The following is a 27,958-nucleotide window of genomic DNA, read 5'->3' on the forward strand; positions in this document are numbered from 1 at the left end:
TGATGACATTTGCCATCTTAACTATTTCTGAGTGTACAGTGCAGAGGCATTAAGTACATTCCCATGCACCCAGCACCACATCCATCCCCAGGACTATCTCATCTCCCCGACCTGAAACTCCACACGCATTGAGCAGCCCCTGCTCATGGTCCCCCCCTCCAGGCCCTGGCAACCGCCACTCTCCTCTCTGCCGATGGATTTGACTCCTCACCTCAGACAAGTGGAATCGTGCCGTAGTTGTCCTTCGGTGGCGGGCTTATTTCACTTAGCAAATGTCTCCACGGCTCATCCGTGTTGTAGCACGGGTCAGATTGCCTCCCTTTTTAAGGCAGAATCATATTCCATTGTATGTATACAACACATTTTATTTACCCATTCACCTGGCAAGAAAGGGATTACTCCCGCCTTTTGGCTACTGTGAACAATGCTGCTATGAACACGCGTGGACAACGATCTGCTTGAGTCTCTGCTATCAATTGTTTGGGGTATATATGTCCAGAAGTGGAATTGCTGGATCATATGGTGATTTTATATTTAATTTCTTGAGGAACCGCCATACTGGTTTTCACAGTAGCTGCACCATTTGACATTCCTATCAGCAATGCACAGGGTTCCAATTTCTCCACATCCTACCAACACTTACTATTTTCTGTGTGCGTTTTTAATAATAGTCATCCTAATGGGGATACGGTGACATCTGATGGCTTTACTTTGCATCTTCCTAAACATGAATAAGGTTGAGCACCCTTTCATGTGCTCACTGACCTTTTGTATGTCTTCTTTGGAGAAATGTCTGTTCAAGTCCTCTGCCCACTTTTTAATCAGGTAGCTCAGTGTTTTGCTGTTGAGTTGTACCTCCTCGCTTCTTGACTATGAAACAAAGATCCAGAGAGATAAAGTGACTGGCCCAAGGCACTCGAGTTCACAGCAGAGCTGTGGCTTATGTTCTGCTCTCGCCACCGCGGCCAGCCCTTCCCGTCCAGCAGTCTGCCTGGCTCGGCACAGGTTCACCGCCTCCACCGTCACATTGAGATCCACCTCTGACAGCCCCAAGTTTTCACTCCAACTTCAGATCTGATCACCGCAGCATCACCTCATTTTTAGTAGCTCATTAACTTACTCAGAGCCGGCACTTTAGGCCCCAGTGGTTTTCTGTCCCTGTCCTGCGTCTCCCTTTTCACTCACCCTCCATGCTGCTCCGGCCTCACCCCTCACCTGCAGAAGCCGGGGGTCCAGCTGTGCAGGGGTGGGGGCAGGGCCAAGCCGCTCTCCTCTGTTGCCTCACACCAGTGACGGCAAACCTTTTGAGCTCGGCGTGTCAGCATTTGAAAAACCCTAACTTAACTCTGGTGCCGTGTCACATCTAGAAATTTGTTGATATTTGCAACCATAGTAAAACAAAGACTTATATTTCTGATATTTATTTTATATATTTAAATGCCATTTAACAAAGAAAAACCAACCAAAACAATGAGTTCGCGTGTCACCTCTGGCACGCGTGTCACAGGTTCGCCATCACTGCTCACACAGTGTGGCCCTACCTGGCTGCTGACCCGGTCTTTCTCACCAACCAGGTAGCAGGTCAGCAGAGGCCTGAGAACCCCTGAGAGCAGCGAATTATTAACACTCGCAAGCTGGCTGCAAAGGGTACCTCAGCTGTCCTTCCCTCCCTCGCCCTTCTCCCAGCTGAGGTGTCAGAGTACACAGTCCTTTTCCACCGAAAGGAAAGAGGAGGAGCAGGCAGAGCAGGCCGCGCCGGGTTCCTGGGGCCCAGTCCAGGCACTCGGAATGCGGATCAGTGTCCATTGCCTCTTTCTGAGAAACTCGGTGGTCCTTGGGACGTTTGTCTCCCACTCGCCCCCACCCCCGCCCGTTTCCAATGACACTCAGTATTATTTTATATCAGCTTCAGGTGAATAGCACAGTGATAATTTATGAAGTGATTCCCCCAATAACTCTAGCACCACCTGCTCCATACATAGTTATTACACGATTATTGACTATGCTCCCTATTCTGTACTTTGCATCCTATGGCTGTTTTATAACGACCAATTTGTAGGTCTTAACCCCTTCACCTTTTTCACCCAATCCCCCTCCCATTTGGCAGCCATCTGTTTGTTCTCTGTATCTAGAAGTTTGAACCCTGTCTCAGAGGGTCAGTTTCTCAGGGCCCTCGAGGGACAAGCTGGGGGACAGGAGAACAAAATGCCAGGGACCTGAAGACCACGCCTCGGCCCGACGCCACCCCTCACAGAGAGACTGGGGACCATCCCGGCCAGGGCCACCATGGGGGCCACGGCCAGTGAGAGAGACTCAGCCTAGTGGTGCCAAGCCTGTGGCCTGATCTACAAGACACCCGGCCTCACAGTATCCCCCTCCTCAGAGTGGTCCCCGTGTCCCCCGACGTTCCTGTTGTTAATCCTCCCCCGAGGATATTTTTCCATCGATTTTTAGAGAGAGTGGAAGGGAGGCGGAGAGACAGAGAAACATCCATGTGAGAGAGACATATTGATTGGTTGCCTCCCGCACGGGCCCGGGGATCGATCCTCCAACCGAGGTTTGTGCCCTTGACTGGAATGAACTCTTGGGCAGAATCAAACCCGGGACCCTCCAGTACAGGCCCCTCTCACAGACACCAGAGAGGTGTTACCAGACAGCCCCTGAGCCAGTGGGAGAGGCTCTCTCCAACCTCGATCCTTGTCTTCTCATATAAGTGGATTTATACGAGAGATCGGGACTGCATGGTGAAAAGCCAATGTATTAAAGAATGAAAGCACGCCCCTTCGTTGGAAAAGCAAAGCAAGCAACTGATCTGCAGAGCAGGTGGGGTCGGGGTCCGGGCGTTACACACCCTCCTGTCCACAGGTCTCACAATTCCTCTGCTATTTGGGGGCAGGTTAATGCTCAAGGTCCCCTTTCTACTTTGTTGTGGCCTCCCCAGGATTCATGAGCAGCACCTGGCAACTGTATCTCGCCCAGCCTGAGACTGCTGGCTTCTCCGCCTGGGGAGTGGCACTGCCCTGTTTTCCTTCCCCTTCCCCCTCCCTTTCTGCATTCTCTCCTAGGGCAGTGGTTCTCAACCTCGGCTGCACATTAGAATCACCTGGGCATCTTTTTAAAATCCTGATTTCTGGGCCTCATCCTCCGGAAATTCTGTTTCTTTGTTGTGGGGTGGGGCCACAACATTAGTCACAAAGAAACAGAATTTCCGGAGGATGAGGCCCAGAAATCAGGATTTTAAAAAGATGCCCAGGTGATTCTAATGTGCAGCCAAGGTTGAGAACCGCTGCCTTAGGGTTGGTTTTTTTTTAACCATTTGTGGACACCTCTGTGTCCTGGGCTGGGGGAGATAATGGCTTGTTAGTTACCAGCTGGCTGCAAATTGCCCACACTGTTTGGCCTTGTTTTAACTTTCCTGCCTCCATTTCCCTATTCCTCCTGCCCTGGAAGCCTGCAACATATCCACTGAATCAAACCGGCTGGGCTCCCTGACATTCTCGTTGGGGTTGCAAACCAGCCTGTGCGCACCTGCTTTCCCCGCTGCTCTAAGGCAGGAGGGGATGGGCGGGCGGGGTGGGGAGATGCTTGCCTTCAGCGCCCACTGGAGAAGGTGCATGTTCTTCATGGAAGCCCCGTCAGGCTAAGGATGGGGCCATCGGTCTGCCTGCAGGTGGAGTCGGCCTAGCGCTCCCCGCCCCCACTCCCCCAGCGGTAGGAGCGCCTGCAAGCCCGCCCTCGTCAGCGGCTCCTTTGCCAAGCATCCTCTTTTCCTCTCCCCCAGATCATATTGAAAACACTCTGGAAAAAATGGCTGTGCCCGCGAGAGCAGAGTGCCGGTTGCGGAGAGCCTTAGGGCCGAGGAAGGCCGGAGCAGGCACCGAAGGCCGCGGGAGAGCATTGGCTCAAGATGGAAATCACGAACCAGACGATACTCTCAAGAAAGAACACTTTGACATCCATAAACAGGAAAATTAGCCAACTTCCCAAAGCAGAAAGGAATCTACTTGAACATGGATCAACGTATGTTGGACCGAATGCTGCTCTCGGTGGCCAACCAGCAAACAGTCTTTTCTGACGCGTCTGAAATGTGACACGGGCTCGTTTCGCTGCTGGTTTACCAATGGCAGTGACCCCATTTTTGACAGCGGACGTAGCTTACAGGTGCTGTAAGTTTACCGTTGAACACAGGTGACTTGAACTGTGAAACCGGTACCGCAGCACGCGGTGGGTTGCTGGGCTGTTTTGGGAGGTCTGCACCCCGTGTTCGCGGCCATTCCTGTGGCCTAGCAGCCAGGTAGGCCTCAGCCCGGCCACCAGAGAGAGGAGACACCGTAACCCACTGGATCGGAATTCCTCAGCCTGCTTCTAGATGTGATTTCCCATTTTGCTCCAGACTGGGCTTTCAGCAGACCTTCGTTCCAGACAATACAACTACTTCTAAAGGCTCTTCGGCCTAAAAATTCAGTGATTGTTAAGCAAATGTGTACACAAAAATAAAACTGTAAGAATAAAAAAGACAGAGAGAAAGAAAAAGCCCCGAAAGCACAGTGTTAAGTCTCTGATTCAAAGAATCAGGCCTCCGTCTCCTGGCTTTCCTCTCTACAAGCAGGTGAGAACCCAGAGGCCTGTGGCCACCGACTCAGAGCAAGAGCGTCCGACGTCTCATGACCCACATGGTCAGAAAGCCTTCCTTGGGGAAACAATGACGTCAAGAAGGTCCTTCCTGCCCGGCTGGGGTGGCTCCGTGGTTGAGCGTCAACCTATGAACCAGGAGGTCACGGTTCGATTCCCGGTCAGGACACATGCCCGGGTTGCGGGCTCGATCCCCAGTGTGGGGTGTGCAGGAGGCGGCGGATCAATGGTTCTCTCTCATCATGGATGTTTCTCTCTCTCTCTCCCTCGCCCTCTCTCTTCCCCTCTGAGATCAATAAAAATATATTAAAAAATAAAAGAAGAAGGTCCTCCCTCTCGGGCGATGGTGAGCGTGATGCCTGTGGCAGGTGCACGGGAGGCTCAGTCCGTGTCCTCCTCAGCCACCGGCAGAACGCCCGGCTTCACGCTGTGGTTTTCCTGGAATGAGACATGACAACAATCAGGCCCGAAGGCTGGGACTCCTGGCGCCTGTGGGGAGACGGGGGGCGGGGCAGGGATGGGGGTGGGGTGGGGGGGCGCAGAGGCCAGGAGCATGGGAGGCTACTTTCTTCAACCCCTTTGACCAAGGACAGAGTCCAGCAGGGGTAGTAGCTGCGCAGGCGGCACAGGAGGAGGGGTTCAGCCGCAAGCCCTATGCCTGTGACAGTGTCCGGGAGGCAGGGTGGCCTGGGGAGGGGGAGGGGCCTTGTCCCTGTGTGTCCTCACAGTGCAGTGTGGCCTGAGCGTGGTGAGGGGCGCCCGCCCGGAGGGCAGACGGAGCCGGACCTGAAGCATCTGTGCCATCAGGCGGGTGCGTCCTGGAGACACTCAGGTTGGCCCCCCACACACACAGGGCAGCGTGTGAAGCAGGAGGAGGCAGCCCGGGCCTGGGCACCGGCGGGAGCCCAGCTGCAGGGAATCTGGCGTCCTCTATGAGCAGGGATGGACAGGCTCTCCGGGAACCACAGGCACTGGACAAACAGCTTTTTCTTCACCTTCTATTTAAAAAGATGGAAGCCCTGGCTGGTGTGGCTCAGCGGCCCGTTTGAAATGAATAAAACTAAAAAAAAAAAAAGACCGTACCCTTTTATGTAATGATGTTTACTTTGAATTTATATTAGTTCACACAAACACTCCATCCATGCTTTTGTTCCGGCTCTCCGGTCCAGTTTAAGAACCCATTGTGGCCCTCGAGTCAAAAAGTTTGCCCACCCCTAGCCTAGGCCCACGGACCAAAGGGTCCTGGGTCCGATTCCAGTCAAGGGCACATGCCTGGGTTGCGGGCTTGACCCCCAGTAGGGGGCGTGCAGGAGGCAGCCAATGAATGATTCTCTCATCATTGATGTTTCTATCTCTCCCTCTCCCTTCCTCTCTGAAATCAATAAAAATATAATAAATGAATGAATGAATAAATAAATAAATAAGACGGAACTTGAGGCCATTGGTCTTTGTGAGCCATTCGCTGCAGACAGGGAGTGAGGACTGAGCCAAGGAAGGCCCTCTTCCCAGATCTGCCCTGTCATCCGATACTCAAACCCCTGGAGCTGCGGCCCCTTCTCCACAAGGAGCCCCCCGACTCCCTCCCAGAGGATTGGCCAGGACCTGGGGGGGGGGGGGGGAATGCCCGCACAGCTTCCTCCCAGTGCCCTCTGGCCCGAGGCCTGGTTTCCTTCCAGAAAACTCTTGGCTGAGCCACAGGGTCAGCTCCCCCCTCGGGGGAAACACCTGGAGCTGGGAGGGCGGAGGGGAGTCCCCCCTCTCCTCTGTCGGCCTCTGATTGCTCCCTCCAGCGCCCGAAGGCCCCATCAGTCCCAGCCGCCGCCGTAAGCCCCAAAGGAAGCCAAGAGTTAGAGGTGCTTTCCCCACCAACACCCACAAACACACACACCCAGCAAGAGCCTGGGAGGGGGGGTAGGGGGAGGCAGCCCGGGGCCTCACGGGCAACGGCACTAGCACAGCTCCCTGCTGCAGACGTGGCCGGGAGCCCGCGTGGTGAGCGGGACTGGGAGCCGGAACCGGCCACAGAGGCAACGTGCTCTCTGGCTGCAGTGAACGCACAAAACTCGCCTGTGCCGAGGCCAGTCCCGCCCCCGACAAGGCGCCTGGACACACAGGGTCTGGTCCGGGAAGAGCCACAGGACGAAGGGCATCTTGAAACTGCGCCACAAAGAGGAGCTGCGGGAGCCGGAGAACCCTCAGCTGGAAGGACTAACTCTCCGCAGGGGCCTGATGGACATGCAGACAAGGAAGACTCGGCAACGATGACAGCCAGCATGGATTCTGTCCCTACTGTGTGCCAGGCACATGCTAGCTGCTTTCCATACATGTTTTCATTTCAGGCTCGGCGCCAGTCCTATGGTGTAGGTGCCTGTATTCTCCCCAGTCCACAGGGAAGCTGAGTGCCTTGCCCAAGACCACGTGAGTGGGGGAGTCCGGTGACCAGGTGGCCTGGCCCCCCTGCCGCCCTGACACATGTCTGTGGGCCCCGCCAGAGTGAGGAGCAGCGCGAGGAAGCTAAGGTGTGGGGGCAGCACGAGGAGCACTTGTCAGCACCTGGGGGTGTTCAACAGAGAGCACGGGGGGCCTGGGGGTGAGGAGCTGCACACCACTGCAGAGAGGAGAGCAAGGGTACAGAGAGGAGAGCAAGGGTGCAGAGAGGAGAGCAAGGGTGCAGAGGAGAGCAGGGATGCAGAGAGGAGAGCAAGGGTGCAGAGAGGAGAGCAAGGGTGCAGAGAGGAGAGCAGGGATGCAGAGAGGAGAGCAAGGGTGCAGAGAGGAGAGCAAGGGTGCAGAGAGGAGAGCAGGGGTGCAGAGGAGAGCAAGGGTACAGAGAGGAGAGCAGGGGTGCAGAGAGGAGAGCAAGGGTGCAGAGAGGAGAGCAGGGGTGCAGAGAGGAGAGCAAGGGTGCAGAGAAGAGAGCAAGGGTGCAGAGGAGAGCAGGGGTGCAGAGAGGAGAGCAAGGGTGCAGAGAGGAGAGCAAGGGTGCAGAGAGGAGAGCAGGGGTACAGAGAGGAGAGCAAGGGTGCAGAGAGGAGAGCAGGGGTGCAGAGAGGAGAGCAGGGGTGCAGAGAGGAGAGCAAGGGTTCAGAGAGGAGAGCAAGGGTACAGAGAGGAGAGCAGGGGTGCAGAGAGGAGAGCAAGGGTGCAGAGGAGAGCAAGGATGCAGAGAGGAGAGCAGGGGTGCAGAGAGGAGAGCAGGGGTGCAGAGAGGAGAGCAAGGGTGCAGAGGGGTCGCAGAGACGACTTTGCCAGGCACATCACAGAGCAGCAGCAGCAGGGAAGCTGTTAGGAATGCAAACCCCGCTAGGACCCTAGTGGATCGGAAACTCGGTGGCTGGGCCCCGTCGTCTGTGTGTGAACAACCACTCGTGATTCCGACACCCACTCACAAGGGCGAGAACTGCTGGCATAGGAGCCTCGCACCTGCCAGGATGGACCAGCTGTGCTCGCCCTTCCCACTGCCGAGCCCTCGCAGTTCCACTGACGTCGCATAAGAATACATGCAAGCCCAGCCGGCGGGGCTCAGGGGCTGAGGACTGACCTATGAACCAGGAGGTCACGGTTTGATTCCGGTCAGGGCACATGCCCGGGTTGTAGGCTCCATCCCCAGTGGGGGGCATGCAGGAGGCAGCCAATCTATGGTTCTCTCTCATCATTGATGTTTCTGTCTCTCTCCCTTCTTCTCTGAACTCAATAAAACTATTTTTTTAAATATATGATTTACCATCAACCAGAGTTCCTTTTCATGTGGAACATTTGCCAGTAAGATCTTAAAAACAGTATGTCAGTTTCTAAATTGTGTCATCGGACTCAGGTGCCCAGACAGCCAGGGCTGCCAGGATATTTGGGGGGCTCCCCTCAGCACCCTATGTCCCAGCCACCTCAGTAGCTGCACTGCTTTCCAAAAGCCCAGCGTGTCCCTGTACCTGGGTTCAGACTGTTCTTAGGTCGGAAAAACGCTCACCCTGGCCGCCTGGAATCCTACCTTCTCTCAAAGCTCAACTCAAATGTCACCGTGTCCCCTGAAGACCTCACAGGGCCTGGCACACAGGGCACCCCCCCCCATCCTCCTCTCCTTCCTCAGTTTCTCTCGCCTCCGGGTGCCAGGCCCTGGGAGCACTGCTGTGTCGCTGGCAAGGGTGTGTCACTGGCGAGGGGCCGCTCTGACACAGCGAGCAGAGCCCGGTCATGCCGGCCACACCGTCCCTAACAATCAAGCTCAACGAGGAGGGATCAGAAGCAGTGTTTAAACAATCGTGTCTGCGAGATGGACAGACGCTGCACAAAGGCTGAGAAGCTCTGTGTTTCCGTCTCGAGCCCTGAGGTCTTTGCAAAACTGTGAGAATGTTGCAATCACAAGTGAGAACACACGTACACCCGCGGGTGCTCAAGCGGCCCCACCCTCCGCACCGACAGCCCTGTGGCTTCAGCTCCCCTGCATGTTCGTGGCGATCAGCCTCCGGGTGACGAGAAACAGAGAAGGCAGGCGTGTGACCATTAGGGACAGCGAATCAGGACCCCGGGTTACGGGTGCCAGCCCCGCTAGCAGCTGATGTCTGTGTGGCCACGTGCGCTGCGGGGACCAGGATGGAGAGGGCCGGTAAATGGGGTAAAAGCCCTCCGGCCCCTTCCCTCTCCCGGCTCCCGGATGGACTTACCCATTGGCGAAGCCGAACGGTTTGGCGGCAGATGTTCCCGGTGTCTGTCTCCCCCGCCGGCACTTGGGAAGGGGCTGAGCACCGTGTGTGTTAAGGGCCACAGTGAAGCGTAGAACGGGGTCCCCCCACACAAGGGGGAGCGTGGCCCGAGGTCCGGCATGAACAGTCCCACCTTCAGGACCGCCCTCGGGCTCCCAGGGACCCAGCACCGGTTGGCGCTCACGACAGGTGTCTGCTCCGGAACCAGAGGGCTCCCTGGTGCCCAGGTCCCCTCCGGCACTGAGCCCGGCCGGCCTCGTGAAGTTAGATCCAAATCAATACTCGTTCCACCAAAGGGTACAATCCTAGAACCTGGGAAGAGTCACTGCCTTCTCCCAGCCATCGCCAACCAAGGAGGAGAACAGACGGGCATGGGTGAGGGGTCACAGGTCATGCCCCTCTCACCCTCCGTACAGGACCAGTTGGGTGCCCTCCCCCCCCCCCTCTGCCTCCTCAGCCTCCTGGGATCAGGCCCTGCCCTCCACGTCCTACTCCTAAGCAAAACCTTCTCTCGGGAAAAGACTTGGCACCTTTCTTTGTACTTAAGAGCACAGCATGTCCTCATGTCTCCTAGTTACTGTTATCAGTCCTATCCCCACCAACTATCAAGTGAACAATCTGTGGCTCCCAAGGTGAGAAGACAATTTCCACGGGTGGCTTCTCAGCCCCCCCAGCCCCATCGTCTGTTTCTAACGCAGAAAGGAGAAAGAACAGAGAAGGAGGGAGGAGAAAAAAATTCACAGCGGCGGTGGAAGAGAGAAGCAGGAAGACCCCTGATTACTAAAAACAAAAAAACCCACTGTGTGGTTTTCAGAGATCATAGATGCCAGTAATGAGGCAGAGCACGGCCGGAAGTGAGAGGGGGTTTTAACTAGACAAGAACCAGGCGAGAGCTGAGAGCACATTCGCGCTCCCACCAGAGCCAGCAGCCCCAGCAGGAGAGCTTCTGTCGGAAGGTAAAGGGGCCCGGGAGCGGGAGCGGGAGCGGGAGCGGGAGCGGAGCGGGGTGGGCGGTGGCAGATCTGCTCAAGCAAAGGCAGGCTCCAGGGCCCCCCCACCCCGCCCCCCCCCCGAGGAGCCCCGTCCCTTCTCCCAGGCGCCCCGGAGAGAAGCGTGCTCACTCTGCTCAGCGGCTCAGGCACGCGGACACTTTCCTGACGTGGGGAAGAACCACACGGGGTGTTCACGGGAGGGAGAGCGGGGTGAGCTCTGGGAGTCGCCGACCTGTGGAGCCGAAATCCTTCCTTCTGCTCTAAAATCTCCTGGCTACTCTGTGTTGTTCAGTCCTCATGGGGGACAAATGACAAGTCATTCCTAGCGATAAAAAGGAGACAGTTAGGCCTGGCCGGCATGGCTCACGGTTCGATTCCCAGTCAGGGCACATGCCCGGGTTGTGGGCTCGATCCCCAGTGTGGGGTGTGCAGGAGGCAGCCAATCAATGAGTCACTCTCATCACTGATGTTTCTCTCTCTCTCCCTCTTTATTCCTCTTTGAAAGCAATAAAAAATATATATATTTTTAAAAAGGAGCTAGTTACTAAAGCAGTGGTTCTCAACCTTCCTAATGCCGCGACCCTTTAATACAGTTCCTCATGTTGTGGTGACCCCCAACCATAAAATTATTTTCGTTGCTACTTCATAACTGTAATTTTGCTTCTGTTATGAATCGTCATGTAAATATCTGATATGCAGGATGTATTTTCATTGTTACAAATTGAACATAATTAAAGCATAGTGATTAATCACAAAAACAATATGTAATTATATGTGTTTTCCGATGGTCTTAGGCGACCCCTGTGAAAGGGTAGTTTGACCCCAAAAGGGTGGCGACCCACAGGTTGAGAACCGCTGTACTAAAGGAGAGTTACCAGCATTGATCAACTCTCCACTTGACTCCTCAAAGCCTGGGACAAGCCACTGGGCTCCATGGGCTGGGAGCTGGCCTTGCGAGGCACCTCTGAGGGAGGTACACACCCCAGATGTGTGCTCTGCGGGTGATGCAAGCAATGGGGGTTCAGGCCACTGGCATGTTTTTTGGCCGAGTAAAGCTGGTAATTCCAGGGTGAAAGTAATGGTGTAGATAGTTCTCCCAAAGCTCAGTCACGCACGTTAGCGGGGAGACCTTTGACCTGGTGGGAATCAGGAGACCTCAGTTTCCCTAGTTGCAAAGTGAGGAAGCTGTCAGCAGAACTTCTGACCTGGGGGCCATGGGTTTATTCATGGGATTTGTGAATTTGGGGAAAACAGTCATCTTTATGTTCACTAGTCTCTACTCGAAAGCATGTCCTTCCATTATGATACAGGCAACAAGCCTCAGCAGAATTGGCCGTCAGTAGAAATCGCAGTCAAATCTCATTACAGCTGCGACAGGCTCCTCAGATGTCGTCACGGTCATCACTCTGAAGTGTCCCCTCTGGGGCTGATGAGGGGCTAAAGGAGCACGCGCCCTCCGTCGCACATTCTTCCTGCCCCGTTATCCTCTGTGTTTCATTTTATTCATTTTAAGTGTTATTCTGAGAACAGGATCCACAGACATCACCAGACAACCTAGAGCAGCGATTCTCAACCTGTGGGTCGCGACCCCTTTGGGGGTCGAACAACCCTTTCACAGGGGTCGCCTAAGACCATCGGAAAGCACATATATAATTACATATTGTTTTTGTGATTAATCACTATGCTTTCATTATGTTCACTTTGTAACAATGAAATTGGGGGTCACCACAACATGAGGAACTGTATTAAAGGGTCGCGGCATTAGGAAGGTTGAGAACCGCTGGCCTAGAGGGCCCATGGCACATTGAGGTGAGGGTGAGGCCTGCTCTGGGTGCTGAGAGCAGATGAGTCTCGGGGCCTCCGGACCCTAAGGGTGACTGACAAACGGTTCTACTCTAAGGAGTCGGGGTCCCGGGCACCTTCCATTTTGTGGGAGATGTGCAGACAGGTGGCCGTGGAGCCCCGGGGCTGGGGCTGGGCTGGGAGCCTCGCCCTCGCGGTCCTGTCCCACCAGCAGCGCACGCTCCCGGAACCTCTGCACAGTTCTAGGGGCCATTTGATTGTCACAGCATTCGCGTGGGTGGGAGGCTGAGCGAGGTCGGTAACGCTGGATTTGATTCCAGGCCTCCAGGTGCCCCCCACTTTAAAGGTCGGGCGAGGAGACAACCGGGGCAGCCTGCCTAGCCTGGGAGGGCAGAAGGGGGGTGTCAGCCTAATGTGCACCCCCATTCTTGCCCGCTGAGGGGTTTGCCGCGTGTCTTAAGAGGGAGGGGAGGCCAGAAAGTCCCCAGGCTCCCCCCCCTGCTCTTGGGGCCATAGAGGGCGAGTTGCCACTGTAATAAGGCTTCTCTCCAGGGCCCATCAACCCATCAGACCTGATCTTGCACTCCCCACGCCCCCACAGTAGTTTAGGTTTTTCCAAGCTAGCCCCGCAAGGCTGACCAGAGCGCATCCCCCACCCCCACCCTCACCCCCCCAAACCCGGAGGCTCAAGGGATCACATTTTGCAAATTTGGGCTGATGAGCAGCGGGGAGGGTCACCTCCGCTTCAACTGGAAGGCGGCGCCCTCTAGCGGTCAGAGTGCAGAACCAGCAGTGCCTGGTCCGCCGGGCACCAAGGTCAGATTCCAGGAGCATCCTTTGCCCACGGTCCTCGCCGGCCTCCAGCCCCCCTAAGCGGCCCAGGGCAGACTTACATGCCCAGCTCTAGCCAGGCCGCAGACACCCCGAAGCACCCCTGCGTCAGCGCCCGAGGGCGGGCAGCCTGTGTGCCGCCCCCCTTTTGGAAGCAGTCCCTGCCCCTGCCCCTCCCACCCCGTTGCACTAGACCAGTGGTTCTCAACCTTCCTAATGCCGCGGCCCTTTAATACAGCTCCTCATGTTGTGGCGACCTCCAACCATAAAATTATTTTCGTTGCGACTTCATAACTGTAATGTTGCTACTATGATGAATCGTAATGTAAATATCTGATATGCAGGATGGTCTTAGGCGACCCCTGTGAAAGGGTCGTTCGACCCCCAAAGGGGTCGCGATCCACAGGTTGAGAACCGCTGCACTAGACCCTCAGGAACCAGCCGAGAGGAGGGACTTGACCTCTCCAAGGCTCAGCTAGCCAGCGCGGAGCCCATCCCCACCTCACCCCTGTATTCATGGGCACCGGCCCCCAGCGCCGACAAACATCTGCCAAGGCCTAACTCCGTGGCCATATCGCAGCCTTTGAAGATCCCTCATTCAGAATTTCTCCTGCTGGCTCCTTGGAATACTCACGGCCTAATTATCATCACAGTCCTCGTGCTGTGACCCTGCCTGAATGGCTTGGATAGGCATGAGAAGGGGGACAAAGGAAAGTAAACTCTCAGAGACCTGCCTAACTTGGGAGCTGGAATCCTGTGACTTCAAGCTGGTCACACTGCGTGCAAGCCTCCGTGGGATTAGTACAATAGCGTTTCGCTCAACTTGCAATGTTTGTCTCAAGAGTCTGCAGGGTGTTCTGGAGGAGACAGGGTGCAGCATTAGGTGTGACCACAAGGAGGGGGGCCAGAGGTCAAGGTGAGGGCAGAAGCATTGGGGGCCAGACCACTGGGCTGCTGCTAGGACTTATTAGGATTGTGACAAATGTATAGGTAAATATAGAGAAATTAGCAATTGTCTCCATTTATATTTTCTTTTATGTTCCTTAATAGCACTTTATATTGTTTATCCTATAGGTCCCATATAGCAATCTTGTTATATTTTAAACCCATTTTAAATTTTGGGGCATTTTATAGGTATTTTACTGTTGTTATAATGCATGGGATTTTTCCTTCTATCATATTTTCTATCAATTGTATGTAGGAAAAACGATTTTATGTATTCATTTCATAAGTGAATACCTTATGAAATTTTATTTTTGCTATGTTTTACATTATTTTATGTAAGTTGTACTTACATAATAATCCATACTATGGATATGCCATAATTCACTCAACCATTCTCTAACCAATGGGTCTTCACCTTTTTCTAATTTTTGGTATTATAATCACTGCTGCAGTGAATATCCTCATGCCTATACTTCAGCACACTCCAGCTTTTACTTCTGTAACATGGAGTCAAAGGTACAGGGTACATTTTCATTCAGAGTAAATGACTGTGCCTATTTCCTCACACCCTTACTAGAACTGGGTTTATCAATATTTTTTATTTTTGTTCATCTATTGGATAGTAATTCTGAAATTCTGAACTCTGAATTTTATTTTATTTTATTTTTTTAATATATTTTATTGATTTTTTACAGAGAGGAAGGGAGAGAGATAGAGAGTTAGAAACATTGATGAGAGAGAAACATCGATCAGCTGCCTCCTGCACATCTCCTACTGGGGATGTGCCTGCAACCCAGGTACATGCCCTTGACCGGAATCGAACCCGGGACTTTTCAGTCCGCAAGCCGACGCTCTATCCACTGAGCCAAACCGGTTTCGGCTGAACTCTGAATTTTAAACAATTTGACCAGTAAGACTGAACAACTTTTCACTGCATTTCCTCTTTTTGTGTACTATCTATTCATTTATTCTACCTTTCATTTCTAATATTCTTAATTCTCTTGGGTTTTCCAGGTGTAAGTTATATCATATATAAGTAATAGTAATTTTGCCTCAAGAGTTCCAATATTTATCTCCCTCCCTTTACCCTCTTGTCTAAATGCAATGACTAACATTTCCAGAGCACTGTGAAATAACAGAGGTACTTGGAAGCATCTTTACCTGGCTCCTTGTATTAATAGAAATGACCTTATATTTATCATTAAATGATGCTAGAATTTTGAGATATATACTTCTCTATTATGTTGACTAATGTTCATACATTACCATTTCACTTGGGATTTTAGTGGGAATGAATATAAAATTTGATCAGAATATTGACTTTTTTTGCTAATAACTAGGTTAATTACATGATATCAGTACCACTTCCTTTTACTTGAATTTGCATCGACAAGAACTTAGCCACATAGGAACCCCTCATTGTAAAGGAGGCTGGGAAATGTTGTCTCCGGCAGGCAGGCAGGTTCTCTGCTAAAACACAGTGGAGGTGGGCAGGAGGGTTTCTTAAAAAGGGGGGCAGAGGGGAAATGGACATGGGCGGGGGGAGTCCAGTCAATTTGTTAAAAGCAAAGAAATTGAAACCACTTGATTCACGAATGGATTTTTTACCTTCAATTAGGCCTGATAATTCAAATCATCCCTGGGGTTCCCTGGAGGTCTTTACACCCCATGACAATGTCCCAGAGAAGAGCCAGGATGAGCGAGGGGTCTTGCCTTTCCTTTCTAGGGTGGGAAAGTGAAGGTGGGGAGGGAGAATCAGCAGCAGGCCTCCACCACAGGCATCTATCTTCTCATGCAAATCCATTTTAGGAAGAAATACAACTGTAAGTTACGGATCTGAAAATTAATTCATTTAATTAATTGTGCCCACATACCCCTTTGAAAGTCTTTAATGCCTCCAAGGTTATGCATGCAGATTTAAGGACATTACCTTAGAGCTTTAATTCTGACTGCCTTCTCGATTCTTTTTACATGCTATCATCCAGCATTTTAGTTCTGTCCCTTTTGTTAATCCCACAGACACATTTTAAATTTTAAAAACCTCAGATTAGTTTGACTAGGTTTTTTTTCTTAAAACTTTCATTGTAAAAATATGTAGTATATAAAACACATACCGAAAATCCCTTTGGTCCCTATGCTCCCCACACCATTCTCAAGGTGAATATTTTACATTTCCAAATGTGTTGTGTGTGTAGACAGACAGGAAGATAAGTAGGTACAGATATATATACATACACACACGTATATATTCTATATTCAATTTTTTAATTATCAAAGTATTACAAGCTCATCTTAGCAAGTCAAATAACTTAAAATGGTATAATGAAAATTAATAGGTTTTCATACTTCCCTCACAACACACCTCTGAGGATAAAAATATAAACAATGTGCTATGTACCGTTGTACTCTATCCTCTGTGATCTGTAAATATACAGGGTGGGGCAAAAGTAGGCTTACAGTTGTTCATATGGAAAATAATACAATCATTAATAAGTAACAACAATAAACTGTTTTGTGTACTCAGGACTGTAAACCTACTTTTGCCCTACCCTATATACAACTGTCAAGGAGGAAATTTCATCCTCTACCCTTCACGGTTCTTCTGGCTGGTGGTCTAATAACCAAATGAACACAAGACAGATTAGCAGGGGAAAAACAAATTAAAGTTTAGTGGTAGGCTCAACTCCTGTATACGTGGGATAGGCCCAGGAACGCTGAGTAACTCCCCCAAGTGGTGGAAGCCAGCACCTTTAATACCACCTTCAGCTGAAGACAGAAGATGATGCTGGGTTAGAGTCCGTTATGGAAAAGCACAGTAAACAAGGTTTAGATTGTTTGCAAATTTAAGTGCAAGCCTTCTCCACAGTGAAGGGAGGCCTGGCACAGTGAGGGAGACGCCTTTACAAATGGAGATCTCCCTTAGAAATAGAAATGCCCTTTGCCAGACGGCAACTTCTACTTGGTTTTCAGAGCTTCTTCTAGGTTTGCTCTTTCTTAAAATTAACCAGCCTAAAGTCATCAATGTTCCAAAGGGACGTATTTTGGGGTGGGAACCATTCTAAATCTACAAAAAGTGATTAAACATTTTAAAATAAAATATTATCAAGTCTATACATTATTTTCTAAGAATTAAAATATAAATCTATTAACATTTGTCAGGCATGTATACAAACACAATAAATGTAAAGAAATAGGCATGCACACACACGTGTATATGACAACGTATCTCAAGTGAATGACGAAAATAAGTTTTACTCAAATAAAGGTACTGGAATCACTGGTAGTTAGCTTGAAAAGATTTACATTAGGTCTGTACCTCATACTTTCCACCAAAATAAATCCCATAAAGACCAAAAGTGTTAACGTAAGATATGAAGAAATAAGAGTACTGGAAGAAACCATGGGAGAGGATTTTCAATTTGGGGAGCATGTCACAAAACCTGAAAGCCATCAAAGTAAAAGAACAGAGTGATAAGTTTAATGATAAGAAAAAAAACTTTTTCCCACAAAACAAAACCACCATAGAAAAAACAAATGACAAACTAGAAAAGTATTTCTCCCTCCCATCATGAAGGACTAATTTTTGAATCTATAAGCACTCCTGCAAATCAATCTATGGACACCGCAGGACCCACTCTCCGGGCTGCTGGTGGGGAGGCACTGCAATGCAACCCCCGGAGGACAACATGGCAGCATCACTCAACACAGCAAATGCACATGCCCTCGGGCAAGCAATGCCACTCCCAGAGATTCATCATTTGCAAGATGATGTATGTGCATGGTTACTCACCGCAGTAGGGTTTGTAAGAGATTGGAAATAACCAAAATGCTCACTAACAAGAATCTATATCAATAAATTTGCATATTTAAAAATACTGTGCAGCAATTTTCACGTGCTGATATGGAATGGTCTCCAGAAAATATCGGCAGCGAAAAGAGCAAACTGTAGGACAGAGTGATTTGTATGCCATCATTCTTCCTTGTTGGTGTTTAAACGGGGGGGAGGGGGGGGGCATAGGGAACTGTTTACATATGCACAGGATATCTCTAGCTGGAGCCACAGAGTCAGGCAACTGGGTGGCTGTGGGGAAGGGTCACTGGGGCATGGGAGCTGCAAGGAAACTTTTAACTGCATACCCGTCTCTGAAACTTGAACCCTGTGAATGTAATTATCTAGTCAAAAAGTTATACACTATAAAAGTATTTAAATATATTTTTAAAACATCTACAGAGGATTTTCTAAAATAAAAATGTATTTTTTTAAATATACATAGCTCTGAAATGTCTTTTTTGACACAATTGTATATTATGGATACCCATCCCTTCAGGTCCATAAAAAAAATAGAACTCATTTTTTAATATTATTCTACTATATGGATGAGTCAAAACTTATTCACTCATTTCCCTACTGATGAAAATTCAGGTATTTTCTTGGTCTTGGTTTTCTGTTCAGTTTGGGTTTGTCTTGATATGGTAATAAAATTTTCTTAGCTAGGATTAGAAGACATAAACATAAAAGGTGAAACAATACAAATATTGGAAAAGCCCTGGCCGGTGTGGCTCAGATGCTTGAGTGTCGCTCCATGCGCCAAAAGTTTATGGCTCAATTTCCCATCAGGGCACATACCCAGGTTGTGGGCTGTCCCTGGTGAGGTGAGGTGTGTGTGTGTGTGTGTGTGTGTGTGTGCGCGCGCGCGCGCGCAAGAGCAGCTGATTAATGTTCCTTTTTCTCTATCCCTCTCCCTTTAAAAATCAATATTTTTAAAATATTTAATATATATATACATATATATGAAGAAAATTATAATCTGAGCGTGAGGGAAACTTTAACACTGAAAACATAGATGATTTTTTTAAAATTTTTAAAAATGTATTTTATTGATTTTTTACAGAGAGGAAGGGAGAGAGATAGAGTTAGAGACATCGATGAGAGAGAAACATCGATCAGCTGCCTCCTGCACACTCCCTACTGGGGATGTGCCCGCAACCAAGGTACATGCCCTTGACCGGAATCGAACCTGGGACCCTTGAGTCCTCAGGCTGACGCTCTATCCACTGAGCCAAACTGGTTAGGGCCATAGATGATTTTTTAAGAAAAGTTACAACTGTAAATTTTTCCTATGGAAAAAAAAGTCAAGAGACAACACATTGTGAGGTAATATTTGTTTAAAAAAAAATGGTCAACTGATGAACCAGGAGTTATGGTTCGATTCCAGGTCAGGGCACATGCCCGGGTTGCGGGCTCGACCCCCAGTGTGGGGCGTGTAGGAGGCAGCCAGTCAATAATTCTCTCTCATTGATGTTACTCTCTCTCTCTCTCTTCCTCTCTGAAATCAATAAAAATATATTAAAAATTAATTTTAAAATGGCAGACAGGTTAATATCCCTAATACAGAGAAAATTTCTAAAAGTTGAGTTTAAAAAATGCTAATACTATGAACAAGCAATTAATACAGAAGGAAATATTAATGACCAATAAACATCTGATGAGATCTTCACCCTCACCAGTCATGGAAATGCCAAAGAAAACCTAATTTTTCATCCCTCACATTGGCAAAATGTAAAAGATATAACATCCAGTGCTGGCCAGCACATAAAGTAATGTAGATTTTCAAATATTATTGTTGAACATATGAATCTCAACTACTTTTTAGAGGAATTTGATAATTTACAGATATTTTAATGTTCATATTCTTTGACCCAGAAATCCAATTAAACTTTTTAAAAAATCTGAAAATACAGCTTTTCGTGTCTCTCTCCTCCACCACCCCTCCACCTCCCTCAGAGTCCCGCCCACAGAAGCCAGGGCCTCGACCCGGGAGTGGTTGTGGAGCTGCCGCGGCCTCATCAGGGCTCCCTCTGTGCTTCCAGGAAAGCGAGGCCAAGGACATCAGCAGAGCCACCTGCTTCGAGTTCCTGAGCTGCTGACAACCTGCAGGACGCCGATGGCCTCTGGCAGAGGCTGCTGGGCCCTGGCCACTCTGCTGGCAATTGTGGACATCGAGCTTGGCGGTGAGGACAGCCATCCCCAAGCCCCAGAGCAGAGCAGCCCCCAGGGAGAATCCTGGGCTCCCGAGGGGGATGGACCCCATGTTTTTTCCCTAATGAGGAAGAAGGGACCTGCTCTTCTTGATGCTAATGCAAGGGTGACAGGCGTAGTTTCCTTTTCTTTGTTAGAACCCTATCGTGCACCCATCAGACATCGTGTCTGTGCTGTGTGTTGCAAAGAGCCTGGTAAACTGGCCCTCCCTCCGAAATTCCTACAGGCTCATAAACTCTAAATTCATGAAGTCCAGGTACCACATTTGCCAACTCCGAAAACCCATTTAACCGCTCTGTGCTTCGTATTTGTTCATCTATAAAATGGGAAAAACACCTGCCTCTAGGGCTCTATCAAGGATGAGGTACATTAACAAAGCACTTTAACTTAAAGGCCTATAGGTTCCAGGTGGACAGTAAAAATCAAACGCAAACCATTCAATAAATGAGGAGCTGGGATTGCAGGTCTCCATCAGACATGGGTGTAACTCATGGACAACTCCTCTAAGAGGATGGCATTTAATGTCCTGGGGCAGCCCCCCTCTCTGCCTCAACATTTGGAAATAACGCGAATTTATTTGCCATGTACTCCCACGGCTAATTCTTCCTTCCCATTTCAGGATGCATGCGCCTCTTCAGCTCAGCGTCCCAGCAAGGAAAGCGACTAAGCTTAACCTGCACCTTGCGGCACACGAACGAAGAGGCTGAGGGGGCCATCGTGTTTCTGTGCAAGGACAGGCCTTCGGACTGTTCCCCTGAGACCAGCTTGGAGCACCTGAGCCTGAGACGCTCGCCTGAGATGGATGGTGCCAGTGAAAGATCATCTCAGTTGGTGTTCACCATAACCGAAGCCACACCATCGGCCAATGGGACCTACCAGTGTTGTGCCAAAAGCCAGACGCCAGAAATCCTCCTTCAAGGTCATTTTCTCTCCGTTTCAGTCACAGGTGAGCTCCTAACATCCCTAATACCACAGGCGGGACCCCAGCAGGGTCAACAGCTGGGGACAGTAGGTATTTCGGGTTCTGACCAGGCAGCCTCCTTGAGGACGTCATTCCTGTTACAATCCTTTTCCCTCTCCCCCACTGGCCAATGCCGCTTTCCTACAAAGGCAATCTCCCTTTGTCTTCAATTTTAAGAAAGCTTACCGAGGTAGCCACCCCATTTTTATTGACACTGATTGAGTCACGAGTAGGTAAAAGCAACTTGTCCGATGCCCCTACTGACCAGGGCCAGTAAATGCAGGCGGAGGTCTACAATGGGAGGTCTAACAACCGAGCTCTCTGTGTTTCTAAATACAGGCACTGAGCCTTCAGGCTGGGACAGAGATTTGAGATAAAATGGATAGTTGTCTTAAAGACGATTTAGTTGTAAGAAACAGAAACCCATTCAAGCTGCAATAGATTAGAGGGGGGTGTCGATGGGGAGACAATAAAGCAAGAAGTATAGCCGGCCTGCATGAGATCATTTCCAGAAACCAGAAAGCCAGCAGAAGCCGAGTCCCTGCCTCTATCTCACTGGGGCAGCAAAGCCTCGCATCCCTACAGATCGCCTCCACTCTGCTCCCTGCTGTTACTACTTGGGCACAGGTTGAATAGGACCACTCCAGCCTCGGCGGTACCTACAGCTTCCTCATCTGCCCAGCAGAGCGACTCCGTCCCTACACGCCCAAAGGGGCAAGCCTTCCAGAGAGAAAATTCTATTCTGCCTAGAATTCCGTGCCCAACCAAGCCACCAATTAAACGTGAGGAAGGAATAGACGCCGTCAGACAAGCAATGACTCACAACTTGTCTCCTATGTGATCGTTATTAAGAAGCTACCAGAGAATGTGCTCCGGGAGAACTAGAAAGTGGACGGTAGGGTGGGTAAAACGGGATCCCGGAAACAAGGAACCTAACGGAAACGAGGATAAGGAAATTCTAGAAGAAAAGGGCCCAAAAAGAGCAATTAGACCAGCAGAGAGCGAGGGAGAGAGGGCTCCAGAAGGAAACGTTATAGGACAGAAATAGAATTGACAGATCAGCTCTCAGGAGCCTGTGACAGGTTGAAATCCTCATCTTCAATCAAAGTCAATAGACAATATCTGAACTTTATCCAGAAAGTGGTAACATGAGCATATTATTTAGAAATATGGTGAAACATGTCAAAGAATTGAGAGTGATGGTCTCTGGGGAATAGGCCTGAGGAGGATAACAGGGCACTGCTATTATTCTTTATGAACTTTCAAAGAATTACTTGTTAACTTTAAGAAAACTAGGGATAAATCACACACACACACCCAAAATAGAAACCTGGCCCAGAGCCTTTTAACAAATGTTTTCATCCTCTCCTGCGGCTAGCAGTCAATCCAAATCTCCTACTTCAGTCTCGGCTGAGCTGTTATTTCCCTTCCTTGCTTCCCGGTATGTCTTCTTTGGCCCGAGCTACAGCACTCAGCATGTCCACGCTCCCCGACCAACTCCCGTCTCCACTGACTTCTGTGGCTGTGCTCCCGTTTTTTTCTACCTTTCTGACTTCTGTGCTCTCCTTCAATGCTTGTATTTCCTCCTCTCAAACAAGGGAATTCCTTCCCCAAGACTCCTCACTCCCCCTCCATCTTTTCACTCTCTCCCCCAAGTTCTCATCCACCCTCTTGATTTAAACCTGCCCCTCCCTGCAGCTGACCCACAAATCAACTTCTCCAGCTCTCAACTCTTCCCTAAGTTTCAGTTAAACATTCCCACCGACAACTGGATTCCAGCTCCTGAATGCCTACCATCTCCTCAGACTCAAACCCGTTCTCCTGAGACTGTACTTCTGTCCACTCTTTAGTCTAAACCTTGGTCCCTCCTTTTTCCCTTCCCCCATCCAGTTATTGAGTACTACTGGTTCTTTCCCACATTCATTCCTTTCTTTCCGGTATTCTCCAGGTCATCATCTCACTTAAAACATCCCAATAGCCTCTAACTGGTGAGCCCCTTGAGATCCAACTGTCTGACTCATCTTTATCTCCCACAGCAACTGCAGGGCCTGGCACTGAGCTGTTGCCTAATAAATGGCCCATCAACTCTAAAATATGGTCTCTGCCTCCAATCCACGCTACCACCCACCATCTAAAATGCTAATCCTATATAATAAAAGCCTAATATGCTAAATGTCCGGTTGTCTGGTCGGCCGTTCAACCAATCAAAGCATAATATGCTAATGATATGCTAAGGCCACTCAACCGCTTGCTATGATGTGCACTGACCACCATGGGGCAGACACTCAACATAGGAGCTGCCCCCTGGTGATCAGTGTGCTCCCACAGGGGGAGTGCCGCTCAGCCAGAAGCCAGGCTCATGGCTGGCGAGCGCAGCAACGGTGGCGGAAGCCTCTCCCGCCTACACGCAGTCAGACATCCCCTGAGGGCTCCTGGACTGCAAGAGGGCACAGGCTGGGCTGAGGGACTCCCTCCCCCACCTACCCCCCACCTGAATTTCGTGTACCGGGCCTCTAGTTTGTACATGATGCACCACCATCCGGTTTTAATGGCTTTTCATTGTCTATGATACAAAACCTGTTACTTTAACCTGGCACTACTATTTAGTACTGTTCCAGTTAACTTCACTCACTAGTGGAACCTCCTTTCATTCATTGAACAAGTATTGAACACCCCAGGCACAAGCCTTAGAGAACAGAATGAGGGTACAACAAAGTCATTGTTCCTTGTAACGTAGCATTCATGTTCTAATACAGAAGTACCAGTCAGCACATGTGGATACTCACCAAGTATGGAAATAAGGTTCCTTTTGGAAGATGAAATGAAGCCAGACAGGTAACAGTATCAATAAACAATGTCAATTGAGTGCTTACTGTGCCGGGCACTGTGCTAAGTGATACTTCATTTCATCTTCATGATCTTTTGAGAAAGCTACTATTCTTGTCATGTGACAACTCGGGCTCCAGGGAATTTGTGAAAATCCACTCAGCTAGTAGTGAGTGGGGGATAAAAATCCAGATCTATTCCAAAGCCCAGATTTTAACTTAGGCTGAACTGCTTAACCCACCACCCCGCAGATGGCTTTTAGATGATACCAAGTCCAAGGTGACTAAGCTATTTTAACTGTCTCTCTGGCATGAGTTTAAAGTTCCTTCAAGGCAGGCTTATTTGCATTCCCAGTGTGACAAACAGATTCCATACTTATTTATTGCTGCTAAAGTACATCATCATCTTCATCATCACCCACAAATGTTTTTTAAAAAACTTATCTGGGCAATGAATTATGCTGATACTTGGAGACCAAAAGAAGTTCTGAGGTGATGCAAAAGGACATTCTGATGATTTCTGAAACCCTTCCCTGATCCCGATTCTCTTTTGAACCAGAGACAGGGAACTACACAGTGACGGGAGGGAAACTAACAGGACAGCAGGAGTCCAGCCATGGCAATGGCCCTCTCCACAGTAAAGGCCCTCTCAGTCCAAGCGTCCTGCAAGAGGTCTGGGTGATGCTGGCCACCAGCCTGATGGTCCTTCAAGGTATGTTCAGATGAAGCTTAAACACCTGTTATGATCCAGAGGGTGGACAGGAAGCCGAGTGGGGAAGGGACGTGCTCGGCAACCCCTCACTGTCCGCAGGGAAACATCGAACCAATGAGGGCAAAACTGATCCAAGGGGACTAACTAGGGAAAGACGGGTGAGTCAGGCTCTGCTTTGGGTAGGTCAGACTTGTTAGGAAAGGCCTGGAGAGAGGCCATTAAATACAGCTCCTGTGCTCAGTAAGGAACAGAGGGCTACACGCTGAGGCCATTGTGTGAAAATGAACAAGGGAAGAGAAAGGTGAGGTTTGAACAGTGCAGCTCCTCAGCAAAGGCTGATGCCAGATCGAGTATATTCAGCACTTCTGGCTCGCACTTCTGGCTCAGCCCCTGCGCACCCTTTACCAAGAAGAATCAGGTTTTCCCTAACAGACTGGAACTTGCAATGCTTTGCCATTACGTTTTTGCATAAATCAGATGCAGGGTTTTGTCTGTCCTTGGCATTCTATTCCATCTTTATTTAGGCATTCCTCAAACCAATCAATATCCACCACTTGGTTGTCACCAGAACGTAAGCTCTCTACATGCTGGGACTTTATCTTGCACACGCAGGCTCTTAGTAAATGTGTTTGAAGAATCTGCATGATGGGCTAGGCCTTACACGATGATTCTAACCTCCTACCACCCTTTGAGACAAAGATTCCTGACTACTCATCAGGAAAATGGGTACAAAGAGGTGAAATGTTGCCCTGGTTCACAGGTGCTTCTCACTAACACCCTGTGACCTCAGGAATTATCTACTTCAATCTCAACTCCTTCACCTCCCTCCCCATCCTGAGGCCGCCTCCTCACATTTCTAGAAACAGGACCTAACACTCCCTTAGTCCAACTCTTTACCTACAAACCATCAAAAGAAAAGTGACTTTACCCGTGATGCTTGGCGAGGACCTGCCAAATGTAAGCCTAGGCCAGTTTTCAAGAAGAAACTGGTGAAAATCAATCAAGCAGTCTGACCCTATAGACATATTCTTTACTAGAGGCCCAGTGCACGAAATTCATGCAAAAGTAGGCCCTCGCAGCCCCGGCTGCCTCGTGCCCCCCGCCCACTGGTCATTCCGGAAGGTCATTCCGCCATCCAGTGTAATTAGCATATTAGCTCTTTATTATATAGATTTAAACCTAAATTCTCTCAGGTGGTTAGGTTACTGTTAGTAAAATAAATTTTACTCCTTCATACAGAATAAATGCCCTAAAAAAAGTGGAGGAAGTAAGTCTAGCCATTCAATCTACTACACTTACTACCCGAGTCCCAAATTATGCCAGAGTAAAAAATCTAAGCTCGTTTCCCTTCTCCTGTCAGATGAAGAGAATGAAGTTTTGATAGTTCATTCCTTTTCTTTATTCTCCCTCCCCCAACAAGACTTACCAGAATTATTAAAGAGGCAGCATTCAGTAGGAAAACAGTACGTGTTTTCTCAGGTCTAGGGGAATCATATGGATCAAGTTAGCATGTTTACACATGACAAAAAGGATGAGGGCGTTTGCTAGGTCTGTACCTTCTTCAGCTCATGACTAATTTCACTGAGTACCCTTGTCCTATCACCACGCCAGCCATTCAGTACCCTCCATGGAAAACCTACCTTGAACTTTGAGTGGCATCTACTACTTCTTCGATTGTCCTACTTTGCAGCACGGAGAGACTGGTGGTTAGCTCCCTTCCCACTGCCACCAGAATGTGAGATTTATAAAGATACAACTGCAACCTCAGTAGTAAGACACAACACATAGCATGCATCCCATTTTTCCTTTTCTGTTCCCTCTCAAGCCAGGAGCGCCTATCACACACACAGGAAGCCTAGCAGGGATGAATTTACATGAGGTATTTTGTTGCTATTCTAAGTCGTGTGGCAGTAATAAACTTTCCGTTTTCTTTCTACAGCTCTGTAAGAGCTTCCTGCCAGAAGAAATCTTTTTAAAAATCACAGCAAGATAAATATGTTTACCTTGGTATCTTTCACATTACAACATGGGCACAGGGGGACGTGCCAAGAATCTGGGGAATATAAAATGGGACAAATGAGTGGATCCCTTGACCTCCCCTACTTACTTCCAGGGCAAGCCTGCCTTCTTCCCACCTCAGTCCCAGTGAGGGGAAGAGCAGCTCTCACCGTGGCTGGGGCAGTGCCCACTCAGACACGGGCTAAGTCCATGTGTTTCTGTGTCCCCAGAAGAACTTTTCCTCGGTCCATCCCCCGCCCCCCCCGCCCCCGCCCCCAAACACAGTAAAAGCAGCAAGTCAAACCAAGTGAGAACACCAATTTTGGGGGGAGAAATTGTTATTTACCACTAAAGGGAAGAAAGAAGAAAGAAGCAAAAGAGAGGTAGGAGAGGAAAGAGACCCAGACCCAGTGTCTCGACTCTGCATGAACACAGAGAAAATGAAGAGAGCACCTGGTGTTCGATGAGGGGAGGAATCCACACAGCACTGATGGAGGAAGATTTGTGCAGACCAGATGCACCACGATCACAACTGCCTACCTTCAGCGAAGTACTTACCAACATCTTCGGTCATTTCTCTTTTTATATAAATGCCCAAAGCAGTATTTGCATCCTTTTCTCCCCTAAATTCACAAACCCTCTTTCTCTTTAAACAGATGACCTCTTGTCATAGTTAAGCAAGGAGGTAGGAGGCGGGGGGAGGGGAGGGAGGATATGCCTGACAGGAAGAACTACATGAATAGAGAGGTACGAACACAATTTCACTGGAACTAAATAGTAAACTATCAAAAGGAAACACCTTACCTGCAATCATTGGCCAGGATCTGCCCAGTGTGGGAGCTAAGGCTTGTGGGAACAGAGAGAAGGCTGGAAGAGACGGGTAAGACCCTTATTAGTGATGGTCTTGAACCTCAAACTCAAAGGATTTTGGATTTTGTTTTATAAGGTAAAAAAACTAGGCATGGAGTCAAAAGACCTGCTCTGCAACATACCAGCCCTGTGTACTTGGGCAAGTGAAGTTCTGAAATGTATCTTTCAAATAAGTCAATACTGTGTTTCAACTGGATGAGGATTCTGGTGTGACTAATAAAGACAAATTGATTTAAAAGTATTACTGAAATCTTAGTAGCTTTTTGTGATGTATTTATTCGCTAAGATACTGAAGATACAACTATCACCTCGTTGGGAAGGAATCTAGTACCTTTTGGACCTTAAAAAATAGTACATCTTATTAGAAAATGTGAAGATTACCACAAGCCTGCATCCCGTAATTCACAGGTAGAAGTATCCTAGCTGAGAGAGGAAAGGCAACATGTGGAATCCACTTCCGTGGACCCCTTCTAAGTGTAATCAGCAAGACGAAGTTCTCATGTATAAGATCGTAGAGTTGGATGCATGTAATTGGAACCTTGCAGTAAGAGAACTCTTTCCTGCCGGTCCCCCAACTCCCAAATCTCCGCTGATTTATTCTTGTAAACAGCACTCTGGTCTTCCCACCTCTCCATCAGCGGTCAAACAGGGT

At 49.3% G+C, this 27,958-nt stretch overlaps 1 protein-coding gene and 1 pseudogene across 2 annotated transcripts; both read left to right on the top strand.

Annotated features, from left to right (window-relative positions):
- Positions 1 to 3,854: 3,854 nt before the first annotated feature.
- On the top strand, positions 3,855 to 4,441 carry LOC118673229 (annotated as a pseudogene).
- A 5,612-nt stretch (positions 4,442 to 10,053) lies between these two features.
- Positions 10,054 to 27,538, top strand: CD160 (CD160 molecule). Of its 2 annotated transcripts, XM_036342539.1 has the most exons (5): positions 10,057 to 10,285; positions 19,686 to 19,912; positions 20,560 to 20,886; positions 24,286 to 24,438; positions 26,378 to 27,538. In XM_036342539.1, the coding sequence occupies exons 2-5, from the start codon at positions 19,846 to 19,848 to the stop codon at positions 26,383 to 26,385; spliced, it is 555 nt and encodes a 184-aa protein (XP_036198432.1). In that variant the 5' UTR covers positions 10,057 to 10,285; positions 19,686 to 19,845; the 3' UTR covers positions 26,386 to 27,538. The 2 variants fall into 2 exon arrangements, with proteins under 2 accessions (XP_036198431.1, XP_036198432.1); XM_036342538.1 differs by lacking the exon at positions 26,378 to 27,538 and having other exon boundaries at positions 10,054 to 10,285; positions 24,286 to 25,474.
- The last annotated feature ends 420 nt before the right edge of the window (positions 27,539 to 27,958 follow it).

Source organism: Myotis myotis, unplaced genomic scaffold (genome assembly GCF_014108235.1).
Source record: "Myotis myotis isolate mMyoMyo1 unplaced genomic scaffold, mMyoMyo1.p scaffold_m19_p_18, whole genome shotgun sequence".
Taxonomy (NCBI): domain Eukaryota; kingdom Metazoa; phylum Chordata; class Mammalia; order Chiroptera; family Vespertilionidae; genus Myotis; species Myotis myotis.

Excerpts from the sequence above, each read along its gene's own strand:
- CD160 (XM_036342538.1), top strand. The coding sequence starts at position 19,846 with ATGGCCTCTGGCAGAGGCTGCTGGGCCCTGGCCACTCTGCTGGCAATT. Across the intron at positions 19,913-20,559 it reads TGTGGACATCGAGCTTGGCG|GATGCATGCGCCTCTTCAGC; the intron begins GTGAGGACAGCC and ends TTCCCATTTCAG. Across the intron at positions 20,887-24,285 it reads TCTCTCCGTTTCAGTCACAG|AGACAGGGAACTACACAGTG; the intron begins GTGAGCTCCTAA and ends CTTTTGAACCAG.